This window comes from Cygnus olor, chromosome 27 (genome assembly GCF_009769625.2).
Source record: "Cygnus olor isolate bCygOlo1 chromosome 27, bCygOlo1.pri.v2, whole genome shotgun sequence".
NCBI lineage: Eukaryota > Metazoa > Chordata > Aves > Anseriformes > Anatidae > Cygnus > Cygnus olor.
In genome coordinates, this window is record NC_049195.1 from 1,330,487 (window position 1) to 1,358,133 (window position 27,647).

Here is a 27,647-nt window from a genome sequence, read left to right on the forward strand (position 1 = left end):
CGCGTCACCTCCTGCGGCGAAACTGGGGCAAAAAGGGCGGAAAAAGGTTTAAAAAAATACACGCGGAGTCCTTTAATGGGTGGCCCCGCGGGGCTCAGGCGCCTTGCTGGTTCGTCTCGTCCTCCTCGCGCCGCTTCCAGATCTGGGGGGGGTGGGGGGAACAGGGGGGTGAGCAATGTGGGGGGAAGTTTGGGGTGCGAGAGGTGTCCCCGTGTCCCCCCCTGGCGTCCCCTCACCTGGATGTAGGCCTCGGAAAGCGTGATCATCTGCGGCAGGATGTCGGTGACCTGCAGGTCCTGCAGCTCGTACCACTTACCGGTGCCCTGCGAGGGGACACGAGGGGACACCGGTGACGCCAGGGGGCACCTTTTTGTCCCCCCCCCCCCTCCACACGCCCCGGAGGGCCACTCACGTGGTGCAGCACGTGGATGCGGTAGGAGCCCTCGGAGGGTTTCCCGTCGTGCACGATGTTGGCGATGAGGTCGTAGGTGGTGTTGGTGTGCACCGCCTGCACCTCCTCCGACAGGTACTCCCGCAGGTCCACGTTGCTGCGGAGACGCGCCGTGGGCACCCACGCTGCCCCAAAACCTCCCCCGGGGATCCCCGCGCGCACCCCGGTTTGCAAAGGGTGGGCTCGGGCACGGGGGGAGATCCCAAAAGCACCCCAAAAACGTGAGCACCCTGGTTTGCAAAGGGTGGGTTTGGGCACCAGGGGAGATCCTAAAGGCACCCCAAAAATGTGAGCATCCCGCTTTGCAAAGCCTGGGTTCAGGCACGAGGGGAGATCCCAAAGGCACCCCAGAAAAGTGCGCACACTGCAATGCAAAGCCCAGATTCGGGTTCTGGGGGAGATCCTAAAGGCACCCTAAAAACATGAGCACCCTGGTTTGCAAAGCCCGAATTTGGGCACTGGGGGAGATCCCAAAGGCACCCCAAAAACTTGGGCACCCTGCTTTGCAAAGCCTGGGTTCAGTCACTAGGGGAGATCCCAAAGGCACCCCAAACACCTGCACACCCCAGCTTGCAAAGGACGGGTTCTGGCACCGGGGGAGCCCCTTTGGGGCCTTGAGGCACCCCAAAACCCCTGCGGGGGCACTCACGTGATGGGGAAGTTGACGATGGTGGGGTTTTTCTCCACGAAGAAGTTGTTCTTGGTGAAGCGCTTGATGCAGAAGATGAGGTAGGGCGGCAGCCTGGTGAGCTGGAAGCGCTTGAGGAAGTTCTCCTTGTAGGTCTTATACTCCTTCTCGGTGGCGCCGTTGAACTTGGCCAGGATGCTGAAGAGGGGCACCTGGGGGATGATGAGCTGCTCCTTCTCGTCCTTGTAGAGCGGCGCCGTGGGCAGGTCCAGCGTCAGGTACATGAAGGTGGACTCCACCATCGTCTCCTGGTACTCGGCGTTCTGCAGCAGCTGCGCCTTCTCCTCGGCAGGCTGCGGGACCGGGCTCAGCGCAGGGCTGGCGGGGTGGGAAGCCCCCTCCCCGGGCTGTGGAAGCCCCCCAACCCCCAGGGGACACTCACCAGGTCGGGGTGAGGCAGCTTTTTGGTGAAGATGCGCATGGAGCCCTGGAAGACGTCGGTGACGATGGCTGCGGGCACGGAACGGGGACGGTGGAGAAGACAGGAGCCAACCTCGGCTTGAAACGAGCATCACCTGCAGCCGTGACCCCCCCCCGGGGGACGTCACCCACCCAAAAGCCCCCCCCAAAGCCCCCCTCTCACTTTTCTTCTTCTTCTTGGTGCCGCCCAGGGCCGAGTGCAGCGCGTTGAGGAACCAGGAGAGGAAATCGACCCCGTCCCCTGCAAAGCAGGGGGAGAAATCAGAGCCGTGCCCACAATGGCAGCGCCTCCCGGCCGCGCCCAGCGCCGCCCCGCACCCTGCTTGGTGATCTGGAAGTTCTTCTTGCTGCACAGCACCACGGCCTGCAGCATCTCGTGGGGCGAGACATGCGCCTTGAAGTTGCGCGGGTTCCACAGCTTCCGCATCAGCTCCCCAAAGCGCTGCACCAGCAGGAACATGATGTCCCCGGGCGGGCGCTTGATGCTCTTGTAGTTGTCCTCCTCCAGGAAGTAATTCCGCAGCGGGGGGACGTTGGACAGAGCCTGCGGGCGGGGACGGGGCGGGAGGCAGCCCTGTTAAGGGTTGGTTTTTTTGGGGGGGGGGGCGTGCAGCCCCCCAAAACCCAGCCCGGGGGCCGTACCTGCAGCACGGCGTTGGCGTAGTCGTTGGCCTTGATGTTGTTGAGCCCCACGATGCCGGGCAGGTAGGTGGTGCCGTCGTAGGCGCGCGAAAGCTTGGCCTGCTTGTCCAGGTTGGAGATGTGCTGCGCGGTGAAGGTGGGCTTCAGCACGTACTGCGGGGACCGGGGGGAGAAAACGGCCTCAGCTGGGGGGGGCTCCCGGGGGCAGCCCCAGGGCCGGGCGGGTGGCGCGGGGCCGCAGGGGGCCACACCGTGATGTCCTCGAGGGAGGAGTCGATGATCTCGTAGTTGTCGGGCAGGCAGTAGAACTTGAGGGTGTGCAGGTTGAGGAAGACGTGGTGGCTGAGCTGCACGCTGTGGATGTAGGCGTGGGACTTCAGCCCCCGGCCTGCCAGAGAGAGGGACGAGGCGTCAGGGGCAGGGGGCAGGAGGGATGGGGAAAGGGCTCAGGGCACCCCAAAAAGCCCCAAAACCGCAAGGAAAAGGGACAGGAGGGATAAGGGAAGAGCTCAGGGTGCCCCCAAAAGCCCAAAACCACAGGGGTAAGGGACAGGAGGGATGGGGGAAAGGGCTCAGGGTGCCCCAAAACCACAGGAGTGAGGGACAGGAGGGATTGGGAAAGGGCTCGGGGCACCCCAAAAACCCCCCAGAACCGCAGCGGGGGGGCCGGGACGCTGCCCCCGTTGCTCACCCTGGAAGTACTTCCCGCAGACCAGGCAGGCGTAGACGTTGATGTGGGACAGCGAGATGGAGCACAGCTTCTCAAAGTCAAAATCCAGCACGCTCCTGGGGGGGGGGGGGGGGGGGGGGGGGCAGAGCCGTGGGGTGGCCGCGGGACACCCCCGGTGCGCCCGGTGCCCCCTCCCGGTGCCCGTTCCCCTGCCCCCCCGCCTCACTTGTTGATGGTGTCCAGGTAGGGGCAGTGGCGGCTGCGCTGGTCCTCGGGGTCGAAGCGGCCATAGCGCACTGCGGGGGCACGGGGCTCGTCAGCGAGGGGCTCGTTAGCGAGGGGGTGGTGCCGACCCCCCTGGTGCCCCCCAATCCCATCCCGGTGCCCCCAGATCCAGCCCCGGTAAACCCCAGATCCCGCCCCAGTACCCCCAGATCCCAAACCGGTGCCACCAAATTGCACCCCAGTGCCCCCCCTGGTTCCCGTTACCCCCCCAATTCTGGCCCGGTGCCCCCCCAGATCCCATCCCGGTGCTCCCCCGGTTCCCGGTGCCTCTCCCCCGGATCCAGCCCCAGTGCCCCCCAGTTCCCAGTGCCCCCCCAGTTCCAGCCCCGGTACCGCCCAGATCCCCCCCCGGTGCCCCCCCCGGCCCCCCCCAACCCCCCCCCCATCGCCCCCCCGTTCCCCCCCGCGCTCACCGGCGGGCTCGGGCTCGGGGTCGGACTCCCCCTCTGGCTCCCGTTCGCGCTTCACCCTCACGGGCCCGCTCCCGGCTCCGGTCCCGGTCCCGGTCCCGGCCCAGGCCCCGCTGCCGGCCCCCGGCTCCTTCCTGAGGCGCGCGGGGCCCCCCGCCAGGCCCGGCCCCGGGCCCCCGCCGCTCTCCGCTGCCTCCCGCTTGTCACGGCCCCGCTCCGCCTCCCGCCGGCCCCGGCCCCGCTCCGCCTCCCCCTCCCGGCGGCTCCGCGACGAGCCCCGCGCCGAGCCCGAACCGGAGCCGGAGCCGGAGCCGGAGCCGGAGCCGCCCCCTCCCCCCCCCCCCCCGCTCCCGCTCCCGCTCCCGCTCCCGGTCCCGCTTCCCGCGGCTGGACATGGCCGCGCACTGCGCGTGCGCCGCGACCCCACCGCGCAAGCGCAGAAGGAGGCGGGGCTTCGTTCTGCACTCTGCGCGTGCGCGCCGCCCTGCCCGTCTCCGCCCCCGCGCATGCGCGCTGCCGCGCCCCCGCGGCGGCCGGCGGGGGTTTTAAAGGGGCCGCGGCCCGGTACCGGCGGGGCCTCCTGCACCTCCCGGCGCCGCTTCATGGAGGCGGCCGCGGGGTGGCGCTGCCGCCGGCCGGGCGGGCGGCTCGATATGAGCCACGGCTTCGTGCGGCACATCCGCCGCAACCAGCTCGCCAGGTACCGGCACCGGGCCCCCCGGCACCGCCAACCCTGCCCCCCTCAACCGGACCCCCCCCCCCCCCGCGGCCCCGGGTCCCCGATGCTGCCGGCTGTGCCCGCCGGTGCCCCAACAACCCCCCCGGTACCGCCCGGTACCCCCCCGGTACCCCAGTACTGCTCCCGGTACCCTCCCGGGACACCCCCCCTGGTACCCCAGTACCCCCCCGGTGTCCCGGGACCCTCCCGTGTCTCCCCCGGTGCCCCAATACCCCCCCCAGCGCTCCCCTGCCCCCCTCGGTGTCCCAGTACCCCCCCCGGTACTATCCTAGTCCCTCCCAGTATCCCCCCGGTGCTCCCGTGCCCCCCCCGGTACCCCAATACCCCCCCGGTACCCCAATACCACCTCCCGTACCCTCCCGGGATCCCCCCTTGTGCTCCCGTGCCCCCCTCGGTGCCCAAATACCCCCCCCCCCCGGTACCATCCCGTACCCTCCCGGTACCCCGCTGGTACCCTCCGGTGCTCCCGTGCCCCCCCCGGTACCCCAATAGCCCCCCCCGGGCCCTCCCCGGTGCCCCAACATCCTCCCGTGCCCCCCCTGTACCCCAATACCACCCCCCGTGCCCTCCCGGTACCCCCCCGGTACCCCAATACCCTCCCCGGTACCCCAATACCCCCCCTCCGGTGCCCTCCCGGTACTCCGGTGTCCCCCCCCCCGGTGCTCCACCATCCCCCCGGTGCCCCTCCAGGACCCCCCCGCGCCCATTCCCAGTACCCCGTACCCCCCCCCCGACCCCCCCCGGTGCCCCCCCGGTACCGGCGGGCGCTGAGGGGCCGCTGCCCCAGGGACGCCTACGAGCGCTCGGTGCGGCAGGCGCGGGGGCGGGCGAGGGGGCGGCACACCGCGGCCCCCCCCCGGCCCCGCCGTCCCGACCAGCCGGTGTACCGGCCCCGGCGGCCCGGTGAGAGGGGGGGCACCCAAAGGGGGGGGAGGGGGCTGGGGACTTGGGGGGGGGGGCACCCAAGGGTGGGCACGGGCATGGGGGGGCACCCCGATAAGATGGGGGGGGCACCCAAAGGGGGGGGCACCCAATAAGGGGGGGGCGGTCCAGGGGGCTTGGGGGGGGAGCAGGGGGGCACCCAAGGGTGGGTGTGGGCACGGGGGAAGGCACCCAAAGCGGGGGGGGGCACTGCTGATAGATGGGGGGGCACCCAATGAGGGCGGTGCTGGGGAGCACCCAATGGGGGGGGGGTACCCAATAAGGGGGGGGGCACCCAATAAGGGGCAGGTGGTCCAGGGGGCTTTGGGGGGGGGTGGGCACCCAAGGGTGGGCACGGGCATGGAGGGGGCACCCAATGGGGGGGTAGGAGGGGCCTGGTGAACTGGGGGGGCACCCCGGGGGGGGCACCCATATGGGGGGGGGCCCTGGTGAGCTTGAGGGGGGCACCCATGGGAGGGCATGGGGGGCACCCAGTCATGGGGGGGGGGGCATGGTGGCGGTCCCTAGGGTGGGCACCCAAGGGTGGGGTGGGTTGGGGGGGGGGGGGCAAGGAGGGGGAATGGGGTGGGGGGGGCACCCCCAGTGACTGGGGGGGGGTCCCCAGGGTGGGGGGGGGGGGGCACCCAGAGGTGGTGATGGGGCTGGGGGGGGCGGGCACGGGGGGCACCACCCGCAGTGACCACCCCCGCCCCGCCCCCACCCCGGGGTGGCCGCAGGGGGCGGCGCCTCCGGTGACGGCACCGCGGGGTCCCCGCCCCCCCCCGCCCCCCCCGAGCCCCGCTGCCCCCGGCTCTTCTGCCTGGACTTCGAGGGGGACGACGGGCGCATCACCAGCGTCATCGTGCACCAGGTGGGGACACGGGGGCGGGGGGGGGGCCGGGGACGTGGGGACACCCCCCCGTGAGCGTGTGTCCCCCCCCCCCCAGCCCCGCGGTGACACCGGGTGCCGCAGGGGGACAGCGCCGAGGAGGTGACGCAGAGGGTGTGCGCCTGCAGCCCCCTGGAGCCCCCCCTGCGGCGTGCCCTGTGCCAGCGGGTGCAGGACGAGCTCAGCAAGCGCCAGGGGACGCGGTGACACCGGGGACGCGGTGACATCGGGGACACCCGCCGGGGACGCGGTGACACCGGGACGGCCGCCGTCACCCCCCTGGTCCCCGCCGCCGGGTGCCGGGGGGGGTTGTGGGGGCAGTAAACGGGATGGAGGCCCCCATGTGCGTGGCTGTGTCTGGGGAAACTGAGGCACGGGGGGGTGGGGGGGTCCCTGATGTCACCACGGTTGGGGACCTCGCCGGTGGTGTCCCCTGCCATGCTGGGGACAAGGGGGGGCGTGCTGCCTCCGAGGGGGGGGGGTGCCACCAGGTCCCCATCACCTCCCCATGTGCCACCAGGTTCCTGTCACCTCCCTGGGTGCCACCAGGTCCCCAAGGTCCCCATCCCCTCCCCGTCATGGCCACCAGGTCCTTGTCACCTCCCCGGGTGCCACCAGGTCCCCATCCCATCCCCGGGTGCCACCACAGCCATAGGGTCCCCACCCCGTCCCCATTGAGGCCACCAGGTCCCTGTCCCCTCCCCAGGTGCTACTGCAGACCCTGTCCTGTCCCCAGGTGCCACCAGGGCCATCGGGTCCCCGAGGTCCCCATCCCCTCCCTGACATGGCCACCAGGTCCCTGTCACCTCCCTGGGTGCCACCAGGTCCCCAAGGTCCCCATCCCCTCCCCGTCACGGCCACTAAGTCCCTGTCACTTCCCCGGTGCCATCAGGTCCCCAAGGTCCCCGTCCACACCCTGGGTGCCATCGTGTCCCCAAGGTCCCCATCTCCTCCCTGTCATGGCCACCAAGTCCCTGTCACCTCTTTGGGTGCCACCAGGTCCCCATCCCATCCCCGGGTACCACCACAGCCATAGGGTCCCCATCCTGTCCCCATTGGGGCCACCAGGTCCCTGTCCCCTCCCCAGGTGTCACCAGGGCCATCGGGTCCCCAGGGTCCCCATCCCCTCCCCGTCATGGCCACCAGGTCCCCAACCCCTCCCTGTCACCTCCCTGGGTGCCACCAGGTCCCCAGAGTCCCCATCCCCTCCCTGTCATGGCCACCAGGTCCTTGTCCCCTCCCTGGGCGCCACCAGCTCCCCAGGATCCCCATCCCCTCCCTATCAGGTCCCCGCCCCCCCCGGTGTCCCCACCTCGGTGGCAGGGCCACAGCACCCACGTCCTCGCCACCCACCCCGCTGTCACCCTCGCGTGGCACAGAGGTGCCACCAGGACCGTGCCCCCAGATTAGGGGGGGACAGGACAGGATTGGGCCCCCCCTGAGCCGCAGGTCGCGCTGTGTTGTTGTTGTAGGGTCTCTTCCAGGTGGGCTGTGATGGTTTATTGTGGTAGGGGCTCCCCGAATTGGGCCCCGTAGGGTTGTTATTGTAGGGTCTCCTGGGGGCGAGGCAGGGATATTTGTTATTGTAGGGTCTCCTTGGGGTGAGACATGGCTATATGTTATTGTAGAGTCTCCCTGGAGTAAGGCACGGTGGTTTGTTATTGTAGGGTCTCCCAACGGCGAGTCCTGCTGGTGTATTATTGTAGGATCTTCTTGGAGCATGTCGTGCTGGTTTGTTATCGTAGAGTCTCCCTGCAGCGGATCCCACAGGCCTGTTATTGTAGGGTCTCCCAAAATCAGGCCCTATGGGTTTGTTATTGATGGGTCGCCCTGGCGCAAGGCACGGTGGTTTGTTATTGTAGGGTCTTCCAACAGCGAGTCCTGGTGGGTTGTTGTCATTGGACCTTCATAAAGCAGATCCTGCAGCCTTATTTATTGTAGGGTCTCCCAGAGAGGGTCCTGCTGGTTTGTTATTGTAGTGTGCCTGGAACACCTCCTAGTATTTTGTTTTGTAGGGTCTCACAGAGGAGGTTCCTACTGGTTTGTTATTGCAGGGTCTCCTGAAAGCACCCTTGTTTATTGTAGGGTCTCCCTGGAGCAGCTCCTGGTGGTTTGTTACTGTAGTGTCTCCTACTGCTTGGTGTGCGGGCTTATTTTTATAGGGTCTCCCCAGGCAGGTCCTGACGTTTGTTTATTATAGGGTTGTCCTGGAGCAGCTCCTGGTGGTTTGTTATTGTAGGGTCTCACAGAGGGGGTTCTTACTGGCTTGTTGTTGTAGGGTCTTCCCAAGCAGCTCCTGGTGGCTTGTTACTGTAGTGTCTCCCAGTGCTTGTTGTGGTAGCTTATTTTTGTAGGGTCTCCCCAAGCAGCTCTTGTTGGTTTGTTATTGTAGGGTCTCCCAGAACTTGCAGTGCTGGCTTATTTATTGTAGGGTCTCCTGGAGCAGATCTGGGTGGTTTGTTATTGTACGGTCTCCCATCACTTGCAGTGATGTCTTATTTACTGTAGGGTCTCCCAGAGTAGCTCGAGGTATTTATTTACTGTAGGGTCTCCAAAGCAACTTCAGGTTGTTTGTTATTGTAGGTTTTCTCAGCACTCACAGCACTGTCTTATTTACTGTAGGGTCTCCCAGAGCAGCTCCAGGTGGCTTGTTATTGTAGGGTCTCCCAGAACTCGCAATAATGTCTTATTTACTGTAGGGTCTCCAAAGCAACTCCAGGTTGTTTGTTATTGTAGGTTTTCTCAGCACTCACAGCACTGTCTTATTTACTGTAGGGTCTCCCGGAGCAGCTCCAGGTGGCTTGTTATTGTAGGGTCTCCCATCACTTGCAGTGATGCCTTATTTACCGTAGGGTCTCCCGGAGCAGCTCCAGGTGTTTATTTACCGTAGGGTCTCCTGGAGCAACTCCAGGTGCTTTGTTATTGTAGGGTCTCCCATCACTGTCTTATTTATTGTAGGGTCTCCTGAAGCGGCTCCAGGTGCTTTGTTATTGTAGGGTCTCCCAGCACTCATAACAATGTCTTATTTACCGCAGGGTCTCCCGGGGCCGTGTCACGGCGGGGTGGGGGGGCTGCTGGTGGCCAGGGGGGCCGGGCCGGGGGGCGCGGGGGGGCCGCGGGGGGCGAGCCCCAGCCCCAGGGCGATGGCGAGCAGCAGCAGCAGCCCCACGGCCACCGCCCCCCCCAGCACCAGCCGCCACCGCCGGTGCCCCGCGCGCTGCTGCCGCGCCACCGCCCGCGTGCTGCGCGTGAACGTCTCGCCCTGTGCACGGCGGGGGGGGGCGAGGAGATTGTAGGGTGGGGGGCACGTCCCCGTGTGTCCCCGTGTCCCCATACTGCCCAGGGGCATGTGGTCTTGTAGGGACCCCCCCACCGGGTTGTGGTCCGCCCCCCCACTCAGGGCCGTAACCCCCCCAGGAAGAACGTCCCCATAATGTCCCCCCCACTGCTATAACCCCCCCCCTCCGGGATGTATGTCCCTATACTGTCCCCAAAGTGTCCCCCCCCCAGCCCATAACTCCCCCAGAACAATGTCCCCGTAGTGCCCCCATGGTGTTTCCCCCTCCCCCCCCATAATCCCCCCAGCATGCATGTCCCCATAATGTCCCCCCCCCACTGCCATAACCCCCCCAGGATGCATGTCCCCATAGTGTCCCCCCCCAGCCATAACCCCCCCAGGATGCACGTCCCTATACTGTCCCCACAGTGTCCCCATCATGTCCCCCCAGGGCCACATCCTCCCAGAGCTATAGGTTCCCACACTGCCCCCCCCCCTAGGGCCACACCCCCCGGGCTGTGTGTCCCCATAGTGTCCCCATATTTTTCCCCCAAGTGCCATGTCCCCCCCAGGCTGTATGTCCCCAACACGTCCCCCAAGTGCCATGTCCCCCCCAGGCTGTATGTCCCCAACACGTCCCCCAAGTGCCATGTCCCCCCAGGCCATATGTCCCTATAGTGTCCCCCTTAAGCTGTATGTCCCCATAGTGTCCCCATAACATCCCTCCAAATGCCATGTCCCCCCCAGGCTGTGTGTCCCCACCACATCCCCCAAGTGCCACGTCCCCCCAGGCCATATGTCCCCATAGTGCTCCCATAACGTCCCTCTAAATGCCATGTCCCCCCCAGGCCGTATGTCCCCACAGTGTCCCCAGAGTGCCACATCCCCCCCTGGGCTGTGTGTCCCCACCGTGTCCCCATAACGTCCCTCCAAATGCCATGCCCCCCTGTCCCTATGCCCCCGATGCACCCCCCCAAATGCCACATCCCCCTGGGCCATATGCCCACCCCGTGCTCCCCAAGTGCCACGTCCCGTTCCCCCCGCCATGGGCCGCGTGTCCCCATGTCTCCCCCGGGCCATATGTCCCCATAGGGTCCCCTCCTCGTGCCCACCATGGCTCGCAGCTCCTGCGCGCGGCTGTCCAGGTCGCTGAGGCGCCCTTCGCGCTCCAGCGCCTTGGCGAAGTTCTGCTTCATCAGCTCCGTCACCTCCTCCGCCTCGCGCTGGCACTGCGCCAGCCCCGCCTGCGGGACCCCAAGCGTCACCGGGGGGAGGGGGTGGGGGGTGGGGGTGCTGGGGGGATTGGGGACCTTGGGGACGTGGGGACCATGGAGACCCTGCGGTCATGGGGACCTTGGGGAGACTGGGGACACGGGGACCTTGGGGACATGGGGATCTTGGGGTCATGGGGACTTTGGGGACATGGGGACCTTGGGGACGTGGGGGCCTTGGGGACATGGGGACCGTGGAGAGCTTGGGGACACAGGGACTACAGGGACCTCAGGGACGTGGGGACCTTCGGGATATTGGGGACACAGGGACCTTGGGGACATGGAGAACTTGGGGATCTTGGTGACATGGTGACCCTGGGGACATGGGGACATGGTGACCTTGGGGAAATGGTGACCTGGGGGACATGGAGACCTTCGGGACATGAGGACCTCAGGAACATGGGGACCTTGGGGACACAGGGACTATGGGGATCTTGGGGACATGAGGACCTTGGGGATACTGGGGACACAGGGACCTCAGGGACATGGGGACCACAGAGACCTCTGGGATCCTGGGGACACTGGGGACATGAGGAGCATGGAGACCTTGGGGACACAGGGACCTCAGGGACATGGGGACCTTGGGGACACAAGGACTATGGGGATCTTGGGGACATGGGGACCATGGAGACCTTGGGGATCTTGGGGACATGGTGACCTTGGGGACGTGGTGACCTTGGGGACATGGAGACCTTCGGGACATTAGGACCTCAGGGACATGGGGACCTTGGGGACACAGGGACTATGGGGATCTTGGGGACATGAGGACCTTGGGGATACTGGGGACACAGGGACCTCAGGGACATGGGGACCATGGAGACCTCTGGGATCTTGGGGACACTGGGGACATGAGGAGCATGGAGACCTTGGGGACACAGGGACCTCAGGGACATGGGGACCTTGGTGTCATGGGGACCCTGGGGCCATGGAGACCTTGGGGATCTTGGAGATGTGGGGACCTTGGGGAAAGGGGGCCCTTGAAGACATGGGGACCTTGGTGTCATGGGGACTATGGGGACGGGGGGGGCTCAGTGACTTGGGTACACAGGGACCATGGGGACGGGGCATGTGGGGACGCAGAGATGGAGGACATGGGGACACAGGGACCATGAGGACCTTGGGTCATAGGGACCATCGGGTCACGAGGACCCTGGGGACACGGGGACCAAGGGGATGGGGCATGTGGGACACAGGGATGGAGGCCATGGGGACTGTGGGGACATGGGGACCACAGGGACACAGGAATGGGACCCACAGGGACCAGGGGACACAGGGAACATGGGATGGGACCCGTGGGAACAATGGGGACAGGGCACAGCGTGGGGACATGGGGACAGGGCACAGCATGGATGGGGCAGACAGGGGACAGGACACAAGGCCAGGGACCTTGGGGACATTGGGACTGCGGGGACAGGGCACGTGGGAACAGGGATGGGACACAGGGACCATGGGGATGAGGGGACAGGGCATACGGGGGGACAAGACCCATGGGGACAGGGTGACACAGGGACGGGAGACATGGGGACATGAGGACTATGGGGACACGGGGACCCTATGAAATGGGAATGGGGCACATGGGGATCAGGGGGACATGGGGACGGGGCACACAGGGATCATGGGGCTATGAGGACCATGGGACAGGGCAGATGGAGATTAGGGGGACATGGGGACACAAGACCCGTGGGAACAGGGCAACGTTGGGGTAGGAAACATGGGGACCATGGGGACCGGGGGATCAGGGGACATGGGGACAGGGCACACAGGAATCGGGGGATATGGGGATGGGAGACGTGGGGACACAAGACTCACAGGGACAGGGTGACGCAGGGACGGGAGACACGGGGACCACGGGGACCCCAGGAAATGGGGACAGGGCACACAGGGATCATGGGGACGCGGGGACACGGGGATCAGGGGACGTGGGGATCGGGGGCACGGGGACCACGGGGACATGGGCACAGGGGGATCAGGGGGATACGGGGACCATGGGGATGCGGGGACCCAGGGACATGGCCCATGGGGACATGGGGACCATGGCGACATGGGGACACAGGGCCACGGCCCACGGCGCCAGGGCCACGCGGGCACTGCGTGGGGCAGGGCACCCACGGGGACGGGGGGGGGGGGGAGGGGGGACACGGTGCAGGGCACAGCGGGTGGCGGGGGGGGGCGCGGGGGGAGCACGGCGCGGGGACACGGCGGGGACACGGCGGCGACAGCTCCCCCCACGGCCGCCCCCCCGGGAACCGAAAGCGAAAGCGGCGGCGCTCACCATGCTCCGGGCGGCACCGGGACGGGACCGGGACGGGACCGGGACCGGACGGGGACAGAGACAGGGACCGGGACCGGGACAGGGACAGGACCGGAGCAGCCGTGCCCGTCCCGGCCCCCGGCCCCGCCCCCGCCCCACCCCCGTGGGGGCGCCCCCGGACACGCGTGACCCCCCCCCGTGGGGCCGCTCCCACGAGCCGTGTCCCCGCCCCCCCCCCTCCCCTTGACCCCCCCCCCGCGTGTCCCCTCAGCCCCATAGCTGTGGGTGCCCCCCCGAGGAACCCCACAAATGGGCGGCCCACCCAGGACCCCCCTCCCCCAAGGCGCGGGTCCCGCACGACCCCCCTGTCCCCGTAAGTGTGGGTCCCCCCCAAGACTCCCCCTCAAGCCTTGGGTTCCCCCCAGAGCCCCCCCAAAGTGTCAGTCCCCCCCAAGGAGACCCCAAAGCGTGACCCCACCTACGAACCCCCCAAGCCATGGATCCTCCAGGACCCCCATGGCCCCACAAGCCTGGGTCTTGCCCAGGACCCCGCCAAAGTGTGGATCCCACCCAGGACCCCCCCCAAGCCATGGGTGCCCCCCGGGACCCCCGAAGCCTTGGGTCCCCACAGGACCCCCTCAATGTGTGGGGTCCTCCCAGAACCATCCGCCCCCCCCCCCCCCCAAAGTCTGGATCCCACCCAGGACCCCACAAAACCTTGGGTCCCCCCAAGCCATGGGTCCCCCGGGACCCCTCTCCCAAGCCGTGGGTCCCCCCTGGATCCCCCCCCAAAGTGTGGATCCCCCCCAGGACCCCCACAAACCATGCCCCACCCCCCCGGGACACCCAAAGCCTTGGGTCCTCCCAGGAACCCCCCCCCCCAAGCCATGGGTCCCACCAGGACCCCCCTCAAAGTGTGGGGTCCCCCCAGAACCTCCCCAAAGTGCGGTCCTACCCAGAACCCCCCCAAGCCTTGTGTCCCCCCCCCCAAGCGATGGGTTCCCCAGGACCCCCATGTCCCTACAAGCGTGGGTCTCCCCCAGGACCTCCCCAAAGTGCGGATCCCACCCAGGACCCCCCAAAACCTTGGGTCCCCCCAGGACCCCCCCTCCCAAAGTGTGGGGTCCTCCAAGAACCCTCCCATGCCTTGGGTCCCCCAGAGACCCCCTCAAAGTGTGGATCCCCCCAGGACCCCCCAAGCCCTGTGTCCCCCCCAGAGCCCCCCCCCATTTTCCGGGTCCCCCCCAGCCGCGGCCCCCCGCCGGGTGGCACTGCCCTTTGTCACACGGCGCCTTTTGTCCCCAGGCACCAGGCACCCGCCTGGCACCGCTCCCCGCGTCCCCCCCCCCCCCCGCGTCACACAGCCCACGCTCGGCTCCGCAGCACCACGTTTATGGGGCCGCTGCCTCTGGGGGGGGCCCCCAGGCAGGGGGTGTGGGGGGGGCCCTATGTGGGGATGACGCCCGAGGCCAGGAGGATGATGAGGATGAGGATGACGGCGCCCAGCAGCCCGAGGATGAGGAGCAGCTTCGTGTTCTTCCACCAGTACTTGCGTGCCATCTTCTGCGACGTCGTCTTGAAGTGCTCCGACTGCGGCAACGGGGGGGCTCAGGGGGGGCGCCGGGGGGACCCCGCTGCCGCCACGGGGACCCTGCACCCACCTGGGGACCCCACAGCTGAAACCTCTTGGGGAGCCGGTGTCCCCTTGGGGACGTGAAGCCCCACATCTGGGACCTCTTGGGGACCCGGTGTCCCCTTGGGGACCCAATGTCCCACACCCGGGACCCCTAGAGGACCCGGTGACCCACATCTAAGGACCTCTTGGGGACCCGGTGTCACCCTGGGGACCCGATGTCCCACATCTAACGACCCCCTGGAGACCCGGTGTCACCTTAGGGATCCGATGCCCCAATTCTAAGGACCCCTTGGGGACCTGTTGCCACCTTGGGGACCTGGTGCCCCACACCTAAAGACCCCCTGGGGACCTGGTGTCACCGCGGGGACCTGATGCCCAAATTTTAAGGATCCCTTGGGGACCCGGTCCCGCACATTTAGGATCCCATGGGGACCCAGTGCCACCTTGAGGACCTCATGTCCCACATCTGGGGACCTGGTGTCACCTTGAGGACCTGGTACCCCACATCTAGGGACCCCTTGGGGACACAGTGCCACCTTGGGGACCTGGTGCCACCTTGGGGACCTGGCACCCTGCACCTGGGGACCCCTGGGGACGCAGTGCCACTCCGGGGGTACCCCAGGTCCCACAAGCCCATCCCCACCTGGGGTCCCGGTGCCACCCTGCGGACCACGTGGCCAAAACAGTGACCTCGGAACCCCCCCGCTCCTCATGGCCGTGTGTCCCCGCCATGTCCCCAGTGTCCCCGCAGTGTCCCCGCACCGTGGCCTCCAGGTCCTCGGTCTTGTTGCGGAGGTGCTCGAGGTTCTCGCCCCGCGCCAGGATGCGCTCCACGTTCTGGCTCATGATGCTCTTCACGCCCTCCACCTCCCGCTGCAGGTCCCGCACGCGCTCGCTGCCCCCCGGGGCGTCCGCCTGCGCCCGGCACCGCCTCGGTGGGTGGGGGGCACCCCCCCGGGCACACACACCCGGGTGCCCCGTGCCCACCCCACACAGCCCCCGAGGAGCCTCCCCAGCACCCGTGGGTGCTCACAGAGGCCCCCAAGAAGTTGGAGCTGCCCCACACCCACCCCAAGCGCACCCCCAGCACCCCATAGGGGCTCCGAACACCCCCAGGCACCCCACAAGCTCCCCATAACCCCTTGGGCACCCAACAGGGGCCCCATATACCCCCCTCCAAGCACCCACAGGTGGCCCGTAACCCCCCCAAGGACCCACAGGTACCTCGTAACCCCCCATAGGTCCCCCATATACCCCCTGAAGCACCCATAGGTGTCCCATAACCCCTCCATAGGCGCCCCATAACCCCTTCACAGGCACCCCATACATCCCCTCAGGCATTCATAGGTGGCACTCAAGTGCACATAGGCACCCCATATAGTCACCCAAGCACCCATAGGTGCCTCATATGCCACCCCAAGCACCCCATAGGCGCCCCATATACCCTCCTCCAAGCACCCACAGGTACCTCATAACCCCCATAGGCACCTCATACACCCCTGCAAGCACCCATAGGTGCTCTATAACCCCCACAGGTACCCCCCAGTCACCCATAGCCCCCCCCATACAGCCCCGCAAGCACCCATAGGTGCCCTATAGCCCCCCCATACATCCCCCATGCCCCCACAGGTGCCCTATAGCCCCCCCATACGCCCCCCCACGCACCCACAGGTACCCCTCGAGCACCCATAGGTGCCCTATAGCTCCCCCATGCACCCTTCAAGCACCCACAGGTGCCCTATAGCTCCCCCCAGACACCCCCCAAGCCCCCATAGGTGCCCCCCAAGCCCCCATAGACACCCCAAAGCCCCCCCAAGCCCCCCTAGGCACCCCAACCCCCCCCCAGGCACCCCATAGGCACCCCATAGGGCCCCCAGCCCCGCCCCCCCCCGCGGCAGCCGCAGCCCAACGGCCCCGGGGCACTTCCCCATTTCCCCATTTCCTGGTCCCGGTCCCGGTCCCGGTCCCGGTCCCGGTGCCGGTGCCGGTGCCGGTGCCGGTCCCGTCCCGCCCTCCCCTCACCATGGCCGCAGCCGCTGCCCGGCCCCGCTTCGGTCCCGGTCCCGTTCCCGCCCGGGGCTTCCGGGAGCGGCGGCGGCACCGCCCGGGGCAGGGGCGGGGGCAGGGGGCGGGGTCACGATGGGGTCAGGGGGCGGGGGCCAGGGGGCGGGGCCTGACTCGATGGGCGTGGTCAAATCTCGGTGGGCGGGGTCAGGGAACCCCGCGGGGTTGCCGTGGGGTGAGGGGGCGGGGAAAGCAGGAGGGGTCAAGGGTCAGAGGTCACGGAGGGGGCAGGGGTCGGGGGGGTGAGGGGGGGGCGTGGGGTCAGAGGTCATGGGGCTGGGGGAGGGGCCGCAGGGGGGGCAGCGAGCGGGGGTGGGGGAGGGGAGGGGGAAAGGGGGGGAGGGGAGGGTCGGTGACCGCAGCGGGGTCAGAGTTCAGCGGGTCAGAGGTCAGGGGGCGGGGCCGGGCATCGCCCCCCCCCCTCCCCCTCACTCCCCAGCAGCCGTTGGCCGCCGGGCGGTGCCGTGACGGTGACGTGGCGAGGGGGCGGGCACCCGGCCATGGCGGCGGCGGCGGCGGCGATGGGTGCGGGCACCGGGTGCCACCGGGAGGGCGGCGGGGACCCACCGCGCCCCCTGCCCCCCTGACCTCTGACCTCCGACCTCTGCCCCTCCAGGCCCAGCCCGGCGGCGGCGAGCGGGACGCGGGGCGGAGGAAACGGCAGCGGCGACACCGGCACCGGAGGAGCCCCCGGTGCCCTGCGGGGCCCCCTCCGGTGGGCGTCCCCCAGGCCGTGCCCGGCGCCTGCTGGGCTTCGAGCCGCGGGAGCTGGCGAGCTGGGGGCGCCTCGCGCGGCTGCTGCACCGCCCCCGTGACCCCGCCGCGCTCGGGGCCTTCCGGGCCGCCTTCGGTGAGCGGCGGTGACGCCGGGGCACCGGGAGCGGGACCCTGCCGCCGCGGCCCCCGGTGGCTCACGGTGTCCCCGCCGCGCCCCCCAGGGCTGCTGATGGCGCTGGACGTGCCGCAGGAGCGGGGCCTGGCGCGGCTGGACCACCGGTACCTGGACGGGCTGGAGGTGTGCCGCTTCCCCCTGCTGCCCGGCCTGCGGCCGCTGCCGCTCGACTGGATGTACCTGGTGTACGGCGTCATGCTGCTGGGTACGGGGACACGGGGACACGGGGACACGGGGACACGGGGACAAGGACGGGGGGACGGGAAGAGCAGGACGGGGGGACAGGGGCACAGGGCACGGGGACATCAGGACATGGGGCATGGGGACACAGGGACAGCAGAACAAGGGGACGGGGACACAGGGACAGCAGGACATAGGGATGTGGGGACAGGGGCAGCAGGAGGCAGGGGCATAGGGCATGGGGACAGGGACATCCAGACATGGGACGTGGGGCATGGGGACACAGGGACAACAGGACACGGGGACACAGAAATCCGGAGGCAGGAACACAGGGCATGGGGACACAGGGACATCAGGACACCGGGGTGGGGACAGGAGGACGCATGGACATGGGGACAAAAGGGCATGGGGATGTGGGGGTGGGGACAGCAGGACACAGGGACATGGAGGCACAGGGACAGAGGGGCATGGGGACATGGGGACACGGACATGGGGACACAGGGACATCAGGACATGGGGGGGATATACGGACAAGAGGATGGGCACATCAGGACATGGGGACACAGGGACGTGGATCAGGGTGGGACGGAGACAAGTACGGGGCACACGGGGATGGCCATGTTGGGGACAGGGACATGGGGACACTGGGACACGGTGATAGCTGGGTGGCACCGGGCACAGTGCACATGTGGGCGGCCACCATGATGGGGGCAGGGGGACAACGGGGACAGGGGAACAATGGGGACAGGGGGACAATGGGGACAAGGACACGGGGACACGGAGCTGGGTGCCACAGGACCCCATGGGGAACGGGTGATGGGGCCAGACGCCGGGGTGGCGAAGGGGACGGGGGGGTGGCAGGGGGGTGACAGCAGGTGACAGCGGGTGACGACAGGCGCGCTGGGCATCATGGTGGGGTTCTGCTACCGGCTGAGCACCCTGGCCTTCCTGGGGCCCTACTGGTACCTGCTGCTGCTGGACAAGACGACGTGGAACAACCACTCGTACCTCTACGGGCTGCTGGCCTTCCAGCTGGCCCTGGTGGGCGCCGACCGCTACTGGTGGGCACGGGGACACGGGGACACCTGGGGACATGGGGGGGGGGGGGGGGGGAAACGCCGCTGTGCGGTGGGGTAAGGGGGATAAGGGATGGGCGTGCTGGGGTGTCAGGGAGGGTGCGGGGTGCTGGGGGGGGTAGTGGGTGCGGGTCACCTGGGGGTGGCACTGGCCTCGGTGTCCCCAGGGGGGTGGGATGGGCTCTGGTGTCCCCCTGGGACATCAGGGTCCCTGTGGTTAAGGGGTGACACAAGCCCCGGTGTCCCCATGGCTCAGGGTACCCAAATGGGTGACACAAGCCCTGGTGTCCCCGTGGTTCCCCATGTGTCAGAGTCCCCTGACAGGTGACACAAGCCCCAGTGTTCCCCATGGCTCAGGGTACCCTAACGGGTGACACAAACCCCGGTGTCCCCGTGGTTCCTCGTAGCTCAGGGTCCCCCCAGGATGACACAAACCCTGGTGTCCCCATGGTTGTTCCCTGTGGCTCGGGGTCCCCCCATGGTGTCACAAGCCCTTGTGTCCCCATGGTTCCTCATGGCTCGGGGTCCCCCCAAGTGGCACAAGCCCCGGTGTCCCCGTGGCGGTGTCCCCTGCCCCCCACGCCACCCCCAGCACCATGCCCCCCCCCCCGCAGGTCCATCGACGGGCTCCTGCGCCCGCAGAAGCGCAATGCCCACGTGCCCCTGTGGAACTACACCCTGCTGCGCGCCCAGGTGGGTGCCGGGGGGCGGGGGGGTGGAGGGGACGATGGCACACAGGTGACAGGGGGACATCCCCGCGTGTGCCACCCACCCCCGGCCTCACCGCCCCCCCCAACCCCCCGCAGATCTTCATCGTCTACTTCATCGCGGGGCTGAAGAAGCTGGACGCCGACTGGGTGGGCGGCTACTCCATGAGCTCCCTGGGGCGCCACTGGCTCTTCGCGCCCTTTCGGTGAGCGGGGGGCGCCGGGGGGGCTCCGGGGGTGGGGTGGGGGGGTTGTGATGACGGTGACAATGACGGTGACGCGGCAGGCTGGTGCTGTCGGAGGAGATGACCAGCCTGCTGGTGGTGCACGGCGGCGGGCTGGCGCTCGACCTCTCCGCCGGCTTCTTGCTCTTCTTCGACGCCACGCGGCCGCTCGCCCTCGTCTTCGTCACCTACTTCCACTGCATGAACTCGCAGCTCTTCAGCATCGGTGAGGGGGGGGGGGGGGCAGCACCCCGGGGCCGGGCTGGGGGGGCTCGGGGGGGCCCTAATAATGTGTCCCGTCGCCCCCCAGGCATGTTCTCCTACACCATGCTGGCCAGCAGCGGGCTCTTCTGCGACGCCAGCTGGCCCCGGCGCCTCTGCGCCCGCTGCCCGCGGTGGCTCCGGGGGGGGCTGCCCAGCACCGAGCCCCCCCGGCGCAGCCCCGATTGTCACTACGGGGAGGGGGGAGCCGGCGGGGCGCGGGGGGGGCTTCGTCCCCGGCAGCACCTGGCGGCCGCCTTCACGCTGCTCTACGTGGCGGAGCAGCTCTTCCTGCCCTACTCCCACTTCATCACCCAGGTGGGGGCGATTTGGGGGCATTTTGGGGGGTTTTGGTGAAGGGGGGGGGTGCGGGGGGGACGTGGGAGGGCATTGCTTGGGGGGCATTGCACACAAGGGTGATGCTGGGCTGGTGCGGGGGGGGATGTGGGGATGGGGACACCGCTGGGGGTATGGGGACACGTGTGGGGGAAAATAGGGGCACATGGTCACTGCTGGGGGGTATGGGGACACTGCTGGGGGGGCACGTAGGGGTATAGGGACACTGCTGAGTGGCATGGGGACACTGGTGGGGGTCACATAGGGATGTGGGGACATTTCTTGGGGGCACATAGGGGAAGAGGGACAATGCTGGGGGGGGGCACATACGGGTACGGGGACACTGCTGGGGGTCCCGTCCTTGTCACCATGGGGCGGGCAGGACGCTGACCCCTGCCGCCACCCCCCCAGGGCTACAACAACTGGACCAACGGGCTGTACGGCTACTCGTGGGACATGATGGTGCACTCGCGCTTCCACCAGCACGTCAAGATCACGTACCGCGACGGGCTCACCGGGGAGGTGGGCTACCTCAAGCCGGGGGTGAGCAGGGGGAGGCGTGGGTGGGGAAAAGGGGGGGGCAGGGGGGCCCAGCCGGTGATTTTTTTTTTTTGGGGGGGGGGGTTCCCCGAGAAGGTGTTCACGCAGAGCCGGCGCTGGAAGGACCACGCGGACATGCTGAAGCAGTACTCGACGTGCCTCAGCACCATCCTGCCGCGCTACAACATCTCCCAGCCCCAGATCTACTTCGACATCTGGGTCTCCATCAACGACCGCTTCCAGCAGAGGTGGGGGGCTGGGGTTTTGGGGGCCTTTGTGGGGTCCGGGTGGGGCTCTGACAGCGCCGTGCCGCAGGCTGGTGGACCCGCGGGTGGACCTGGTGCGCGCCGAGTGGTCCCCGTGGCGCCGCACGCCCTGGCTGCTGCCGCTGCTGCTGGAGCTGTCACCGTGGCGCGAGCGGCTGCAGGAGCTGGAGAGCGGCCTGGACGGACACACGGACGTCGTCTTCATCGCCGACTTCCCCGGTGAGGGCGCGGGGAGCGGGGCTGAGAGCCCACGAGGCACCCCCCCCCCCCCCCCCAGCCCCTAAATAATTCGCTGTCGGGCGCAGGCTTGCACTTGGAGAACTTCGTCAGCGACGATTTGGGCAACACCAGCCTGCGGGTGCTGCGGGGCGAGGTGCTGGTGGAGCTGGTGGAGCAGCGCCGCAACCACAGCCTCCAGGAGGGCGAGGGGCTGCAGGTGAGTGGGGGGGGTCGGGGGGGGGTCCTGGGGGAGCTGACAGCCCAATGCCGTCCCCCCCCCGTGGAAGGTGCCCCCCGGGGAGTACCACAAGGTGCACACGGTGTCGCCGGAGCCCTCCTGCTACATGTACACCTATGTCAACACCACGGCGCTGGCGCTGGAGAAGAACCTGACGAGGCTGCAGGAGCTGCGAGAGCGGGTGCAGAATGGCACCGGTGAGCTCTGGCCCCCCAGAACCCAGGGGGGAGGCAGACCCCGAAACTGAGCCCCACGTCCCCCTAAACCAGGACGGGGAGCCCCCCAAATCTCCACATGCACCCCAAAACTGAGCCCCATGCCCCCCTCAGAGACAGAGCCGCTGCCCCCCGAGCTGCGGCCCATCCTGGGGGAGCCGCTGGCAGCGGGGGCCCCGACCGACCCAGTGGTGGTGGCGTTCCTGCGGCGGCAGCGGCGCCTGGAGGAGCTGGAGCGGCGGCGGGAGGCCAGCCTCGGCCAGCGCCTCCACCGCTTCCTCCGCAGGAAGTACTACCTCTTCCGGCGCAGGTGAGCCCCAAAATCTGCTTTTTTGGTGTTTTTTTGTTGCACCCCCCCCCCCAGATTGATGCCTTTTCGCTCCCCACAGCGCGCTGATGACCCTCATCTCCCTGCGCAACCTGGCGCTGGGCCGGCCGCCCCTGGAGCAGCTGGCGCAGGAGGTGGCCTTCGCCAACTGGCGCGGCGAGGAAGAGGAGGGCGCACGGCCCGAGGGCGAGGGGCAGGCGCCCCCCGAGCTCTGAGTGCCCCCAGTAAAGTCTCTTTTTTTAAACCCACCCCGCGCCCGCTTTTTTCCCTTCGCTTCCCCCCCCCAGGCAGAGGCTGAGGCAGGGAGGTAGAACCTAGCAGTTTTATTGAGTTGGTTTTCGTGTTGGTTTTTGTTTTTTTGGAATCGGTGAAGTTGAAACAAACGTAATAAAACCTCCAGAAAAATATTAAGAGGGAAAAAAAAAAAAAAAAAAGAAAAAGAGAGAAAGCCCCCCCACCACCCCCACCCCACTAAGGCGGGCACTGGGGCGCGGGCCCTGGGGCGGGCAGGTAAACAAGCCGGCTTCTCTGTACCACACCGGCCAAATGCGCCGCGCTCCCGGGGCCAGCCACCCCAAGCTGCCTGCCCCCATCCATCTCCCCCAGGATGACCCAATCCCCTCCTTTTTCATCCCGTTTCGGAGGCCGCCGCGGCCTCCCGGGGTGGGGGAAAGGCGGGGTCAGGGTGCAGGGGGGCTTTCAGGAAAATCAAGAGCTGCCGTCTGAGCCCGGGGGCTTCTCTGTACTCACGCCCCGCGCCTCAGCACACAATAAATACACCACTAGAAAAAACGTTCAAGTATGAAGGGCCGATTCCCCCCCCTTTTCCCCCCCAAAAAGCTCGGCCGAGCCCCCCCAGCGCAGAGCTCGGGCAGGAGGAGGGGGTTGTGCAGTTGTGGGTTCAACTTCAGCTTTCTTATAAAGAAAAAAAAAAAAAAGAAAGGAAAGAAAGAAAAAGGTTTCCTCTGGTACCAAACCCGCATGTGGGACAGGGGTGGGCTCGGCTTTAACGCCTGGCCCCCCCCCCAGCCCCGTGTCACGTACATCCTCCGAGAGGGGAAGATAGAAAGAGGTGGGAGCGGAGAGGTTAAAATCCGGTTAAGAACAAAACCAGCACCAGCGAGGTCCCGGAGGGACCCGAGGGGGCGCGGGGAAGCCCCCGCAGGACAGCGAGAGTTTGGGGGGCACCGTCTCGGAGCTCAGACGTCACGAGATTAAAAAGAAGCCAAGGGGGGGGGGGGGCACAGCGGCCGTGGGGCGGGCAGGGAGCTCGCCCCCGCAGGCCGGGGGGGGCCCGGGGAGAGGCACGAGGCCGCGTGTGGTCCCCACGCAACCGAAATCCTGGCGACAGACAGCGGTGGGCGAGAGCAGAGGGAGGACAGGAGAGCTGTGGGCAGAGGAGCTCTTTCCCCCAGAGCCTGAAAGCTTCTCTGTAGCCTACGCCAACAGGAGTGGGGAAAAAAGCCTAACACTTGTTATTTTTTAGTACTTTAGCTTTTTGGGAACTTCCCAGGGGAAACTGTCCCTACCAAAGTGGCCATAGGCTGCAGTCCTCTGATAAATGGGCTTCTTCAGATCCAGATCCCTGGAATATACAAGTCCCGCGCTCAGTGAGAGGGTCCAGGCACCGCCACGCTCACACCTCCCTGCCTGCGGGGCCGGGCGCCGCCTGCCCTGTCCTGCTCCCCCTGCCCGGGGCGGTTGCAGCTTCCCCGGCCGCCCCCAACAAGGCGGAGAAGCTGCAAGCGCGCGGCGCTCAGCTGCCGGCGGATACTTACCCCTCAGCAGCACCCGGTCCGCCCGAAAAAGCACTTATCTTCCGGCTTAAGCGGCTCGTGTCCCAGCCCAAAGGCTGCTCCTGGCCTTTACCTCGGCCGTTTTCCAGGTGCGGAAGAGGCGGCGCCGACGGCCAGCGGCGGCACGAGGCGGTGCCCGCGGGCGGCTGGCTCCGGCCGGGTGCAATTCTGCTCGGGCACCCGCGGCCGCGCCGCTCGGAGGGGACCGCGCGCGCTCAGCGCCTGCCACCCGCCCGCCGCCCCCCCGCCCGCCCCCGCGGCGCGCTCTGCCCGCGCGTTACCTGACGATCACCCCGGGGCGGAGGTCGAAGTTCTTCTTGACGATCTCCAGCAGCTCCCGCTCGCTCTTCTGGGACGTGCCGTAGTGGAAGATGGAGATGGAGAGCGGGTGGGACACGCCGATGGCGTAGGAGACCTGAGGAGCGGGGGGACGCAAAGCGATGGGACTCAAGGCACCGGCAGCACGAGGAGCATTCCCCGGGGAACGGGGCCGTGGTGGCACCCACCTGCACCAGCACCCTGCGGCACAGCCCGGCCTTGATCAGGGACTTGGCCACCCAGCGCGCGGCGTAGGCGGCCGAGCGGTCCACCTTGGTGTAGTCCTTCCCGGAGAAGGCGCCGCCGCCGTGGGCCCCCCCAGCCCCCGTAGGTGTCCACGATGATCTTGCGGCCGGTGAGGCCGGCGTCACCCTGCGGGGAGGGAGAGCGTCGTCACCGGCACACGGTGCCGCACCGGCGTGGCGCCAGGCCCCCGGGACGCCGCCGTACCTGGGGGCCGCCGATGACGAAGCGGCCGCTGGGCTGCAGGTGGTAGATGGTGTCGTCGTCCAGGTACTTGGCCGGCACCACGGCCTTGATCACCTTCTCCTTCAGGGCGTCGCGCATCTCGTCCAGGCACACCTCCTCGTCGTGCTGCACCGAGATGACGATGGTGTGCACGCGGATGGGGATGACGGCGCCACGGTCCTGCATGTACTGAACCGTCACCTGCAAGGAGACGCCGGAGCCTCAGGGGACGCGGAGGAGCAGCCCCGAGAGTCCCCGGCGAGGCAGCTCCAACGGGGCCGGCCGCAGCGGGGCCTTCGTAGGGCCCTGACCTGCGTCTTGGAGTCGGGGCGCAGCCAGGGCAGGGTGCCGTTGCGCCGCAGCTCGGCCAGCTTCGCGTTCAGCTTGTGGGCCAGCACGATGGTGAGGGGCATGCACTCCTCCGTCTCGTCCGTGGCGTACCCGAACATCAGGCCCTGCGGGAGAGGCGTGCTCCAGCTCAGCGCCCCCCGGCTCAGCGCGGGCGGCGGCAGGCGGCCCCGAGCCTCACCTGATCGCCGGCCCCGATATCCTCCTCGCTGCGGTCCAGGTGGACGCCCTGCGCGATGTCCGGGGACTGCTGCTCCAGGGCCACCAGCACGTTGCACGTCTTGTAGTCGAAGCCTGAGGAGGGAAAAACATTTGAGCGGGGCCGCCGGCACCGCTGGCCGCGAGGGAGCGGCCCCAGCACGCACCTTTGGAGGAGTCGTCGTAGCCGATGTGCCGGATCGTGTCCCGAACCACCTTCTGGTAGTCCACGACGGCTCGGGAGGTGATCTCGCCCGCCAGCAGGATCATCCCCGTCTTCGCAACCGTTTCTGCGGGGAAAGGAAGAGGAAGGGAGGGGAGGGGAGGTCAGCCCCGGCCCTGCCCGCCCCACGCCGCCTCCCCGGGGGGGCACCGACTCACCGCAGGCCACCTTGGCGTCGGGGTCCTGCTTGAGGTGGGCGTCCAGCACGGCATCGCTGATCTGATCGCAGATCTTATCTGGGGAGAAGGCACGGGGCCGTCAGCGCGGCGCGGCCCTTCCTTCCGCAGCTTCCACGGTAAGCTGCCAGTGCGAGCCGCTGCGCTGCCCGAGCCGGGCACGGGCCTCCCATTAAGCCAGCGAACACAGCGTTCTCCTTGTCCCCGCTGCGGGTTATTAGCGTGGAATTTCAGGCATTTGCCCATTAAACCCTCGGAGCTCGAGTTACATTTGGGTCAGGGCTTAGGTTCAGCCACCTACGGCACCGCCGAGAGGGAAACGGCACCGTGGGGCCGGGCAGCACCGCCCCGGCTGCCCTAATCCTGCCCCGCGGGCTGCTCTCAAGGGGTTCTTTGGTGCCTGCGGCTGCCCCCATGTGTGCCCAGCCTGGGAAATGGGGTCCCACCAGCAGCCCAGCCCCCCCCAGCACCCAGGATGCTTTACTCGGGGCTAGGAGCCCCCCCCCTCCCCCCCTTTATTGCAGAGCGTCCCACGGGCCCTGCAGCAAGCAGACAGCTTCGCCGTCCTTGGCGGCGACCTTTCGGGGCGGATTTAGGAGAGGAAGAGAGGCCAGCGCCACGCCGCAGCGGGGAGGGGGCTGCAGGAGGCTCCACTCGCCCCCGCCCGGGGTGAAAGGGCAGCGGGACAGACCTTCAACCCGCGGGGCGATAAGAGGGGCACGCCGTGCCTCGTGCCCGCCTTGCTTCATCGCCTCTCCTGCCCCGCCGCCGGCACGTGACAGCCCCCGCAGCTCCGGTGCCGGGCGAGGGAAGGAGCACGAGGGCGGCTGCGGGGGGGGCGGGGGGGAGCTGGGGGCTGGAAAACGATGACAACGGGCTTCGGTGGGGGGGGTGGGGGGGCAGAGCTGCCGGGGGCTGCTCCCGAGCATGTGCCCGAAAACGGAGGGCACAAAGGGAGGGCGTTAGGGCCGGGGGCAGCCCAGGAGGATGCCGAAGGGCCGAGAATGGGGTGGGGGGAGCACATCCCGGGGGGAGGGGCACCGGTGTCCGCCCGGTGCTCAGGGCGGCCCGGAAGCTGCTTAGTCACGGCGGTGACTCACGGCCGGGCCCCCCCCCCGACGGCATCACCCCGAGGGCGGGCACGGCGCCCCCCCCGGGGGGGGGGCACAAAACCTCCCCCCCCCCGTTTTTCTCACCCGTCCCCCCCGCCCTCCCCACGCGGGAACCACGTGCGCGCCGGGCCCGCAATGCGGCGCGCGCCGCCCCGCCACTGCGCGCGCGCCCGGTGGCGTCATCGCCTCCCCCCTCCCCTCCCCGAGCCGGCCGCGCGCGCGACCCCCCCCCCCCCTTTTATCCTCCTCCTCCCCCCCTCCCCTCGCTGAAGCGGCCTCGCGCCTGCGCGCTGCCCGCCTCGGCCCGGCCCGGCCCGGCCCGCACCTGGGTGCCCCTCGCCCACGGACTCGGAGGTGAAGAGGAAGGTGCCCTCCTCGATGAACACCTCGTGGAAGCCGTTGAGCTGCCCGTTCATGGCGGCGGGGAGGCGGGCGGGCGGAGAGCAGAGCGCGGGGCGGAGCCGGCGGGCGGAGCGGGGACGAGCACCTTCGGCGGCCGCGGCGGACTGAGCAGGGCGCCCGCCGCCCCGCCTCTATTTATATCCTCCTCGCCCCGCCCCTCCCGGCGGCGCCGGCCAATGGAGTGCGCAGCGCGCGCCGCGGGGCGGGGAGGCGGGACCACGAGGGGCGGGCGGGGGGGGCGGGTTACGTAACGCCGAGCGCTGCCCTCAGCGGTGCCGCTCCCCCGAGCAGCCCGCGGGGAGGCGAGCCGTTAGCTCGGTGTGTACCGCGGCCGGGGCGCCCCTCCTTGCCCTCACCCCGCGGCGGAGCGGGCACCGAGCGGCTCCTCCCGGCTCGCTCCCCCCCTGCGCGGCCACATGGACCCGCCCGCTGTGCCCGGCGGCGGGAGGCGCGGCGGGCGCATGCGCACGGCCGTGAAGGGAGGGGGAAAGGGGAAAGGGCCGCGCACGC

General features: G+C 68.3%; 6 protein-coding genes across 8 annotated transcripts; 2 read left to right on the forward strand and 4 right to left on the reverse strand.

Annotated features, from left to right (window-relative positions):
* Positions 1-47: 47 nt before the first annotated feature.
* Positions 48-3,961, reverse strand: USP39 (ubiquitin specific peptidase 39). Its single transcript, XM_040538086.1, has 13 exons — positions 3,915-3,961; positions 3,570-3,829; positions 3,098-3,167; positions 2,893-2,987; positions 2,453-2,589; positions 2,202-2,354; positions 1,878-2,103; positions 1,723-1,800; positions 1,522-1,589; positions 1,101-1,432; positions 413-548; positions 237-323; positions 48-142 (listed from the first exon to the last, which is right to left on the reverse strand). The coding sequence occupies exons 1-13, from the start codon at positions 3,959-3,961 to the stop codon at positions 95-97; spliced, it is 1,737 nt and encodes a 578-aa protein (XP_040394020.1). The 3' UTR covers positions 48-94.
* On the forward strand, positions 3,865-6,452 carry C27H2orf68 (chromosome 27 C2orf68 homolog). Of its 2 annotated transcripts, none has more exons than XM_040538419.1 (4): positions 3,865-4,266; positions 5,093-5,208; positions 5,964-6,097; positions 6,244-6,452. In XM_040538419.1, exons 1-4 carry the CDS (start codon positions 4,073-4,075, stop codon positions 6,337-6,339), a joined length of 540 nt encoding a protein of 179 aa, XP_040394353.1. In that variant the 5' UTR covers positions 3,865-4,072; the 3' UTR covers positions 6,340-6,452. The 2 variants fall into 2 exon arrangements, with proteins under 2 accessions (XP_040394353.1, XP_040394352.1); XM_040538418.1 differs by having other exon boundaries at positions 3,870-4,266; positions 6,200-6,452.
* Positions 6,453-7,600: 1,148 nt separating this feature from the next.
* On the reverse strand, positions 7,601-13,023 carry VAMP5 (vesicle associated membrane protein 5). The gene is made up of 3 exons (XM_040538420.1): positions 12,936-13,023; positions 10,505-10,636; positions 7,601-9,377 (listed from the first exon to the last, which is right to left on the reverse strand). The coding sequence occupies exons 1-3, from the start codon at positions 12,936-12,938 to the stop codon at positions 9,168-9,170; spliced, it is 345 nt and encodes a 114-aa protein (XP_040394354.1). The 5' UTR covers positions 12,939-13,023; the 3' UTR covers positions 7,601-9,167.
* A 1,267-nt stretch (positions 13,024-14,290) lies between these two features.
* Positions 14,291-16,695, reverse strand: VAMP8 (vesicle associated membrane protein 8). Its single transcript, XM_040538421.1, has 3 exons — positions 16,573-16,695; positions 15,313-15,465; positions 14,291-14,504 (listed from the first exon to the last, which is right to left on the reverse strand). Exons 1-3 carry the CDS (start codon positions 16,573-16,575, stop codon positions 14,361-14,363), a joined length of 300 nt encoding a protein of 99 aa, XP_040394355.1. The 5' UTR covers positions 16,576-16,695; the 3' UTR covers positions 14,291-14,360.
* A 407-nt stretch (positions 16,696-17,102) lies between these two features.
* On the forward strand, positions 17,103-22,344 carry GGCX (gamma-glutamyl carboxylase). 2 transcript variants are annotated; one of them, XM_040538423.1, is made up of 16 exons: positions 17,103-17,139; positions 17,231-17,464; positions 17,553-17,711; positions 18,582-18,747; positions 19,377-19,455; positions 19,569-19,675; positions 19,756-19,919; positions 20,004-20,095; positions 20,174-20,272; positions 20,702-20,833; positions 20,927-21,078; positions 21,146-21,315; positions 21,402-21,532; positions 21,603-21,750; positions 21,883-22,078; positions 22,158-22,344. In XM_040538423.1, exons 1-16 carry the CDS (start codon positions 17,115-17,117, stop codon positions 22,309-22,311), a joined length of 2,208 nt encoding a protein of 735 aa, XP_040394357.1. In that variant the 5' UTR covers positions 17,103-17,114; the 3' UTR covers positions 22,312-22,344. The 2 variants fall into 2 exon arrangements, with proteins under 2 accessions (XP_040394357.1, XP_040394356.1); XM_040538422.1 differs by having other exon boundaries at positions 20,004-20,272.
* A 60-nt stretch (positions 22,345-22,404) lies between these two features.
* MAT2A (methionine adenosyltransferase 2A) lies at positions 22,405-27,250 on the reverse strand. The gene is given in 10 exon segments (XM_040538424.1): positions 22,405-23,681; positions 24,174-24,307; positions 24,399-24,527; positions 24,529-24,582; positions 24,661-24,879; positions 24,990-25,133; positions 25,208-25,320; positions 25,392-25,514; positions 25,606-25,683; positions 27,061-27,250. Coding segments are annotated over 10 exon segments (1,188 nt in total). The 5' UTR covers positions 27,152-27,250; the 3' UTR covers positions 22,405-23,578.
* Positions 27,251-27,647: the final 397 nt, after the last annotated feature.

Bases quoted from the DNA above. Each gene is read 5' to 3' on its own strand.
- C27H2orf68 (XM_040538418.1), top strand. From the start codon at position 4,073: ATGCGCGCTGCCGCGCCCCCGCGGCGGCCGGCGGGGGTTTTAAAGGGG. The intron at 5,209-5,963 runs GTGAGAGGGGGG...GGGTGGCCGCAG, and splicing joins GTACCGGCCCCGGCGGCCCG to GGGGCGGCGCCTCCGGTGAC. The intron at 6,098-6,199 runs GTGGGGACACGG...CGGGTGCCGCAG, and splicing joins CCAGCGTCATCGTGCACCAG to GGGGACAGCGCCGAGGAGGT.
- VAMP5 (XM_040538420.1), bottom strand. The intron at 9,378-10,504 runs GTGGGCACGAGG...CGCCGTGCACAG, and splicing joins CGCAGGAGCTGCGAGCCATG to GGCGAGACGTTCACGCGCAG.
- VAMP8 (XM_040538421.1), bottom strand. The intron at 14,505-15,312 runs GTGCGGGGACAC...CCGTTGCCGCAG, and splicing joins CCGAGGACCTGGAGGCCACG to TCGGAGCACTTCAAGACGAC.
- USP39 (XM_040538086.1), bottom strand. From the start codon at position 3,961: ATGTCCAGCCGCGGGAAGCGGGACCGGGAGCGGGAGCGGGAGCGGGA. The intron at 3,168-3,569 runs GTGAGCGCGGGG...GTGCCCCCGCAG, and splicing joins CCCCGAGCCCGAGCCCGCCG to TGCGCTATGGCCGCTTCGAC. The intron at 143-236 runs GTGAGGGGACGC...CACCCCCCCCAG, and splicing joins TTTCCGAGGCCTACATCCAG to ATCTGGAAGCGGCGCGAGGA.
- GGCX (XM_040538422.1), top strand. From the start codon at position 17,115: ATGGCGGCGGCGGCGGCGGCGATGG. The intron at 18,748-19,376 runs GTGGGCACGGGG...CCCCCCCCGCAG, and splicing joins GTGGGCGCCGACCGCTACTG to GTCCATCGACGGGCTCCTGC. The intron at 21,751-21,882 runs GTGAGCTCTGGC...TGCCCCCCTCAG, and splicing joins GCGGGTGCAGAATGGCACCG to AGACAGAGCCGCTGCCCCCC.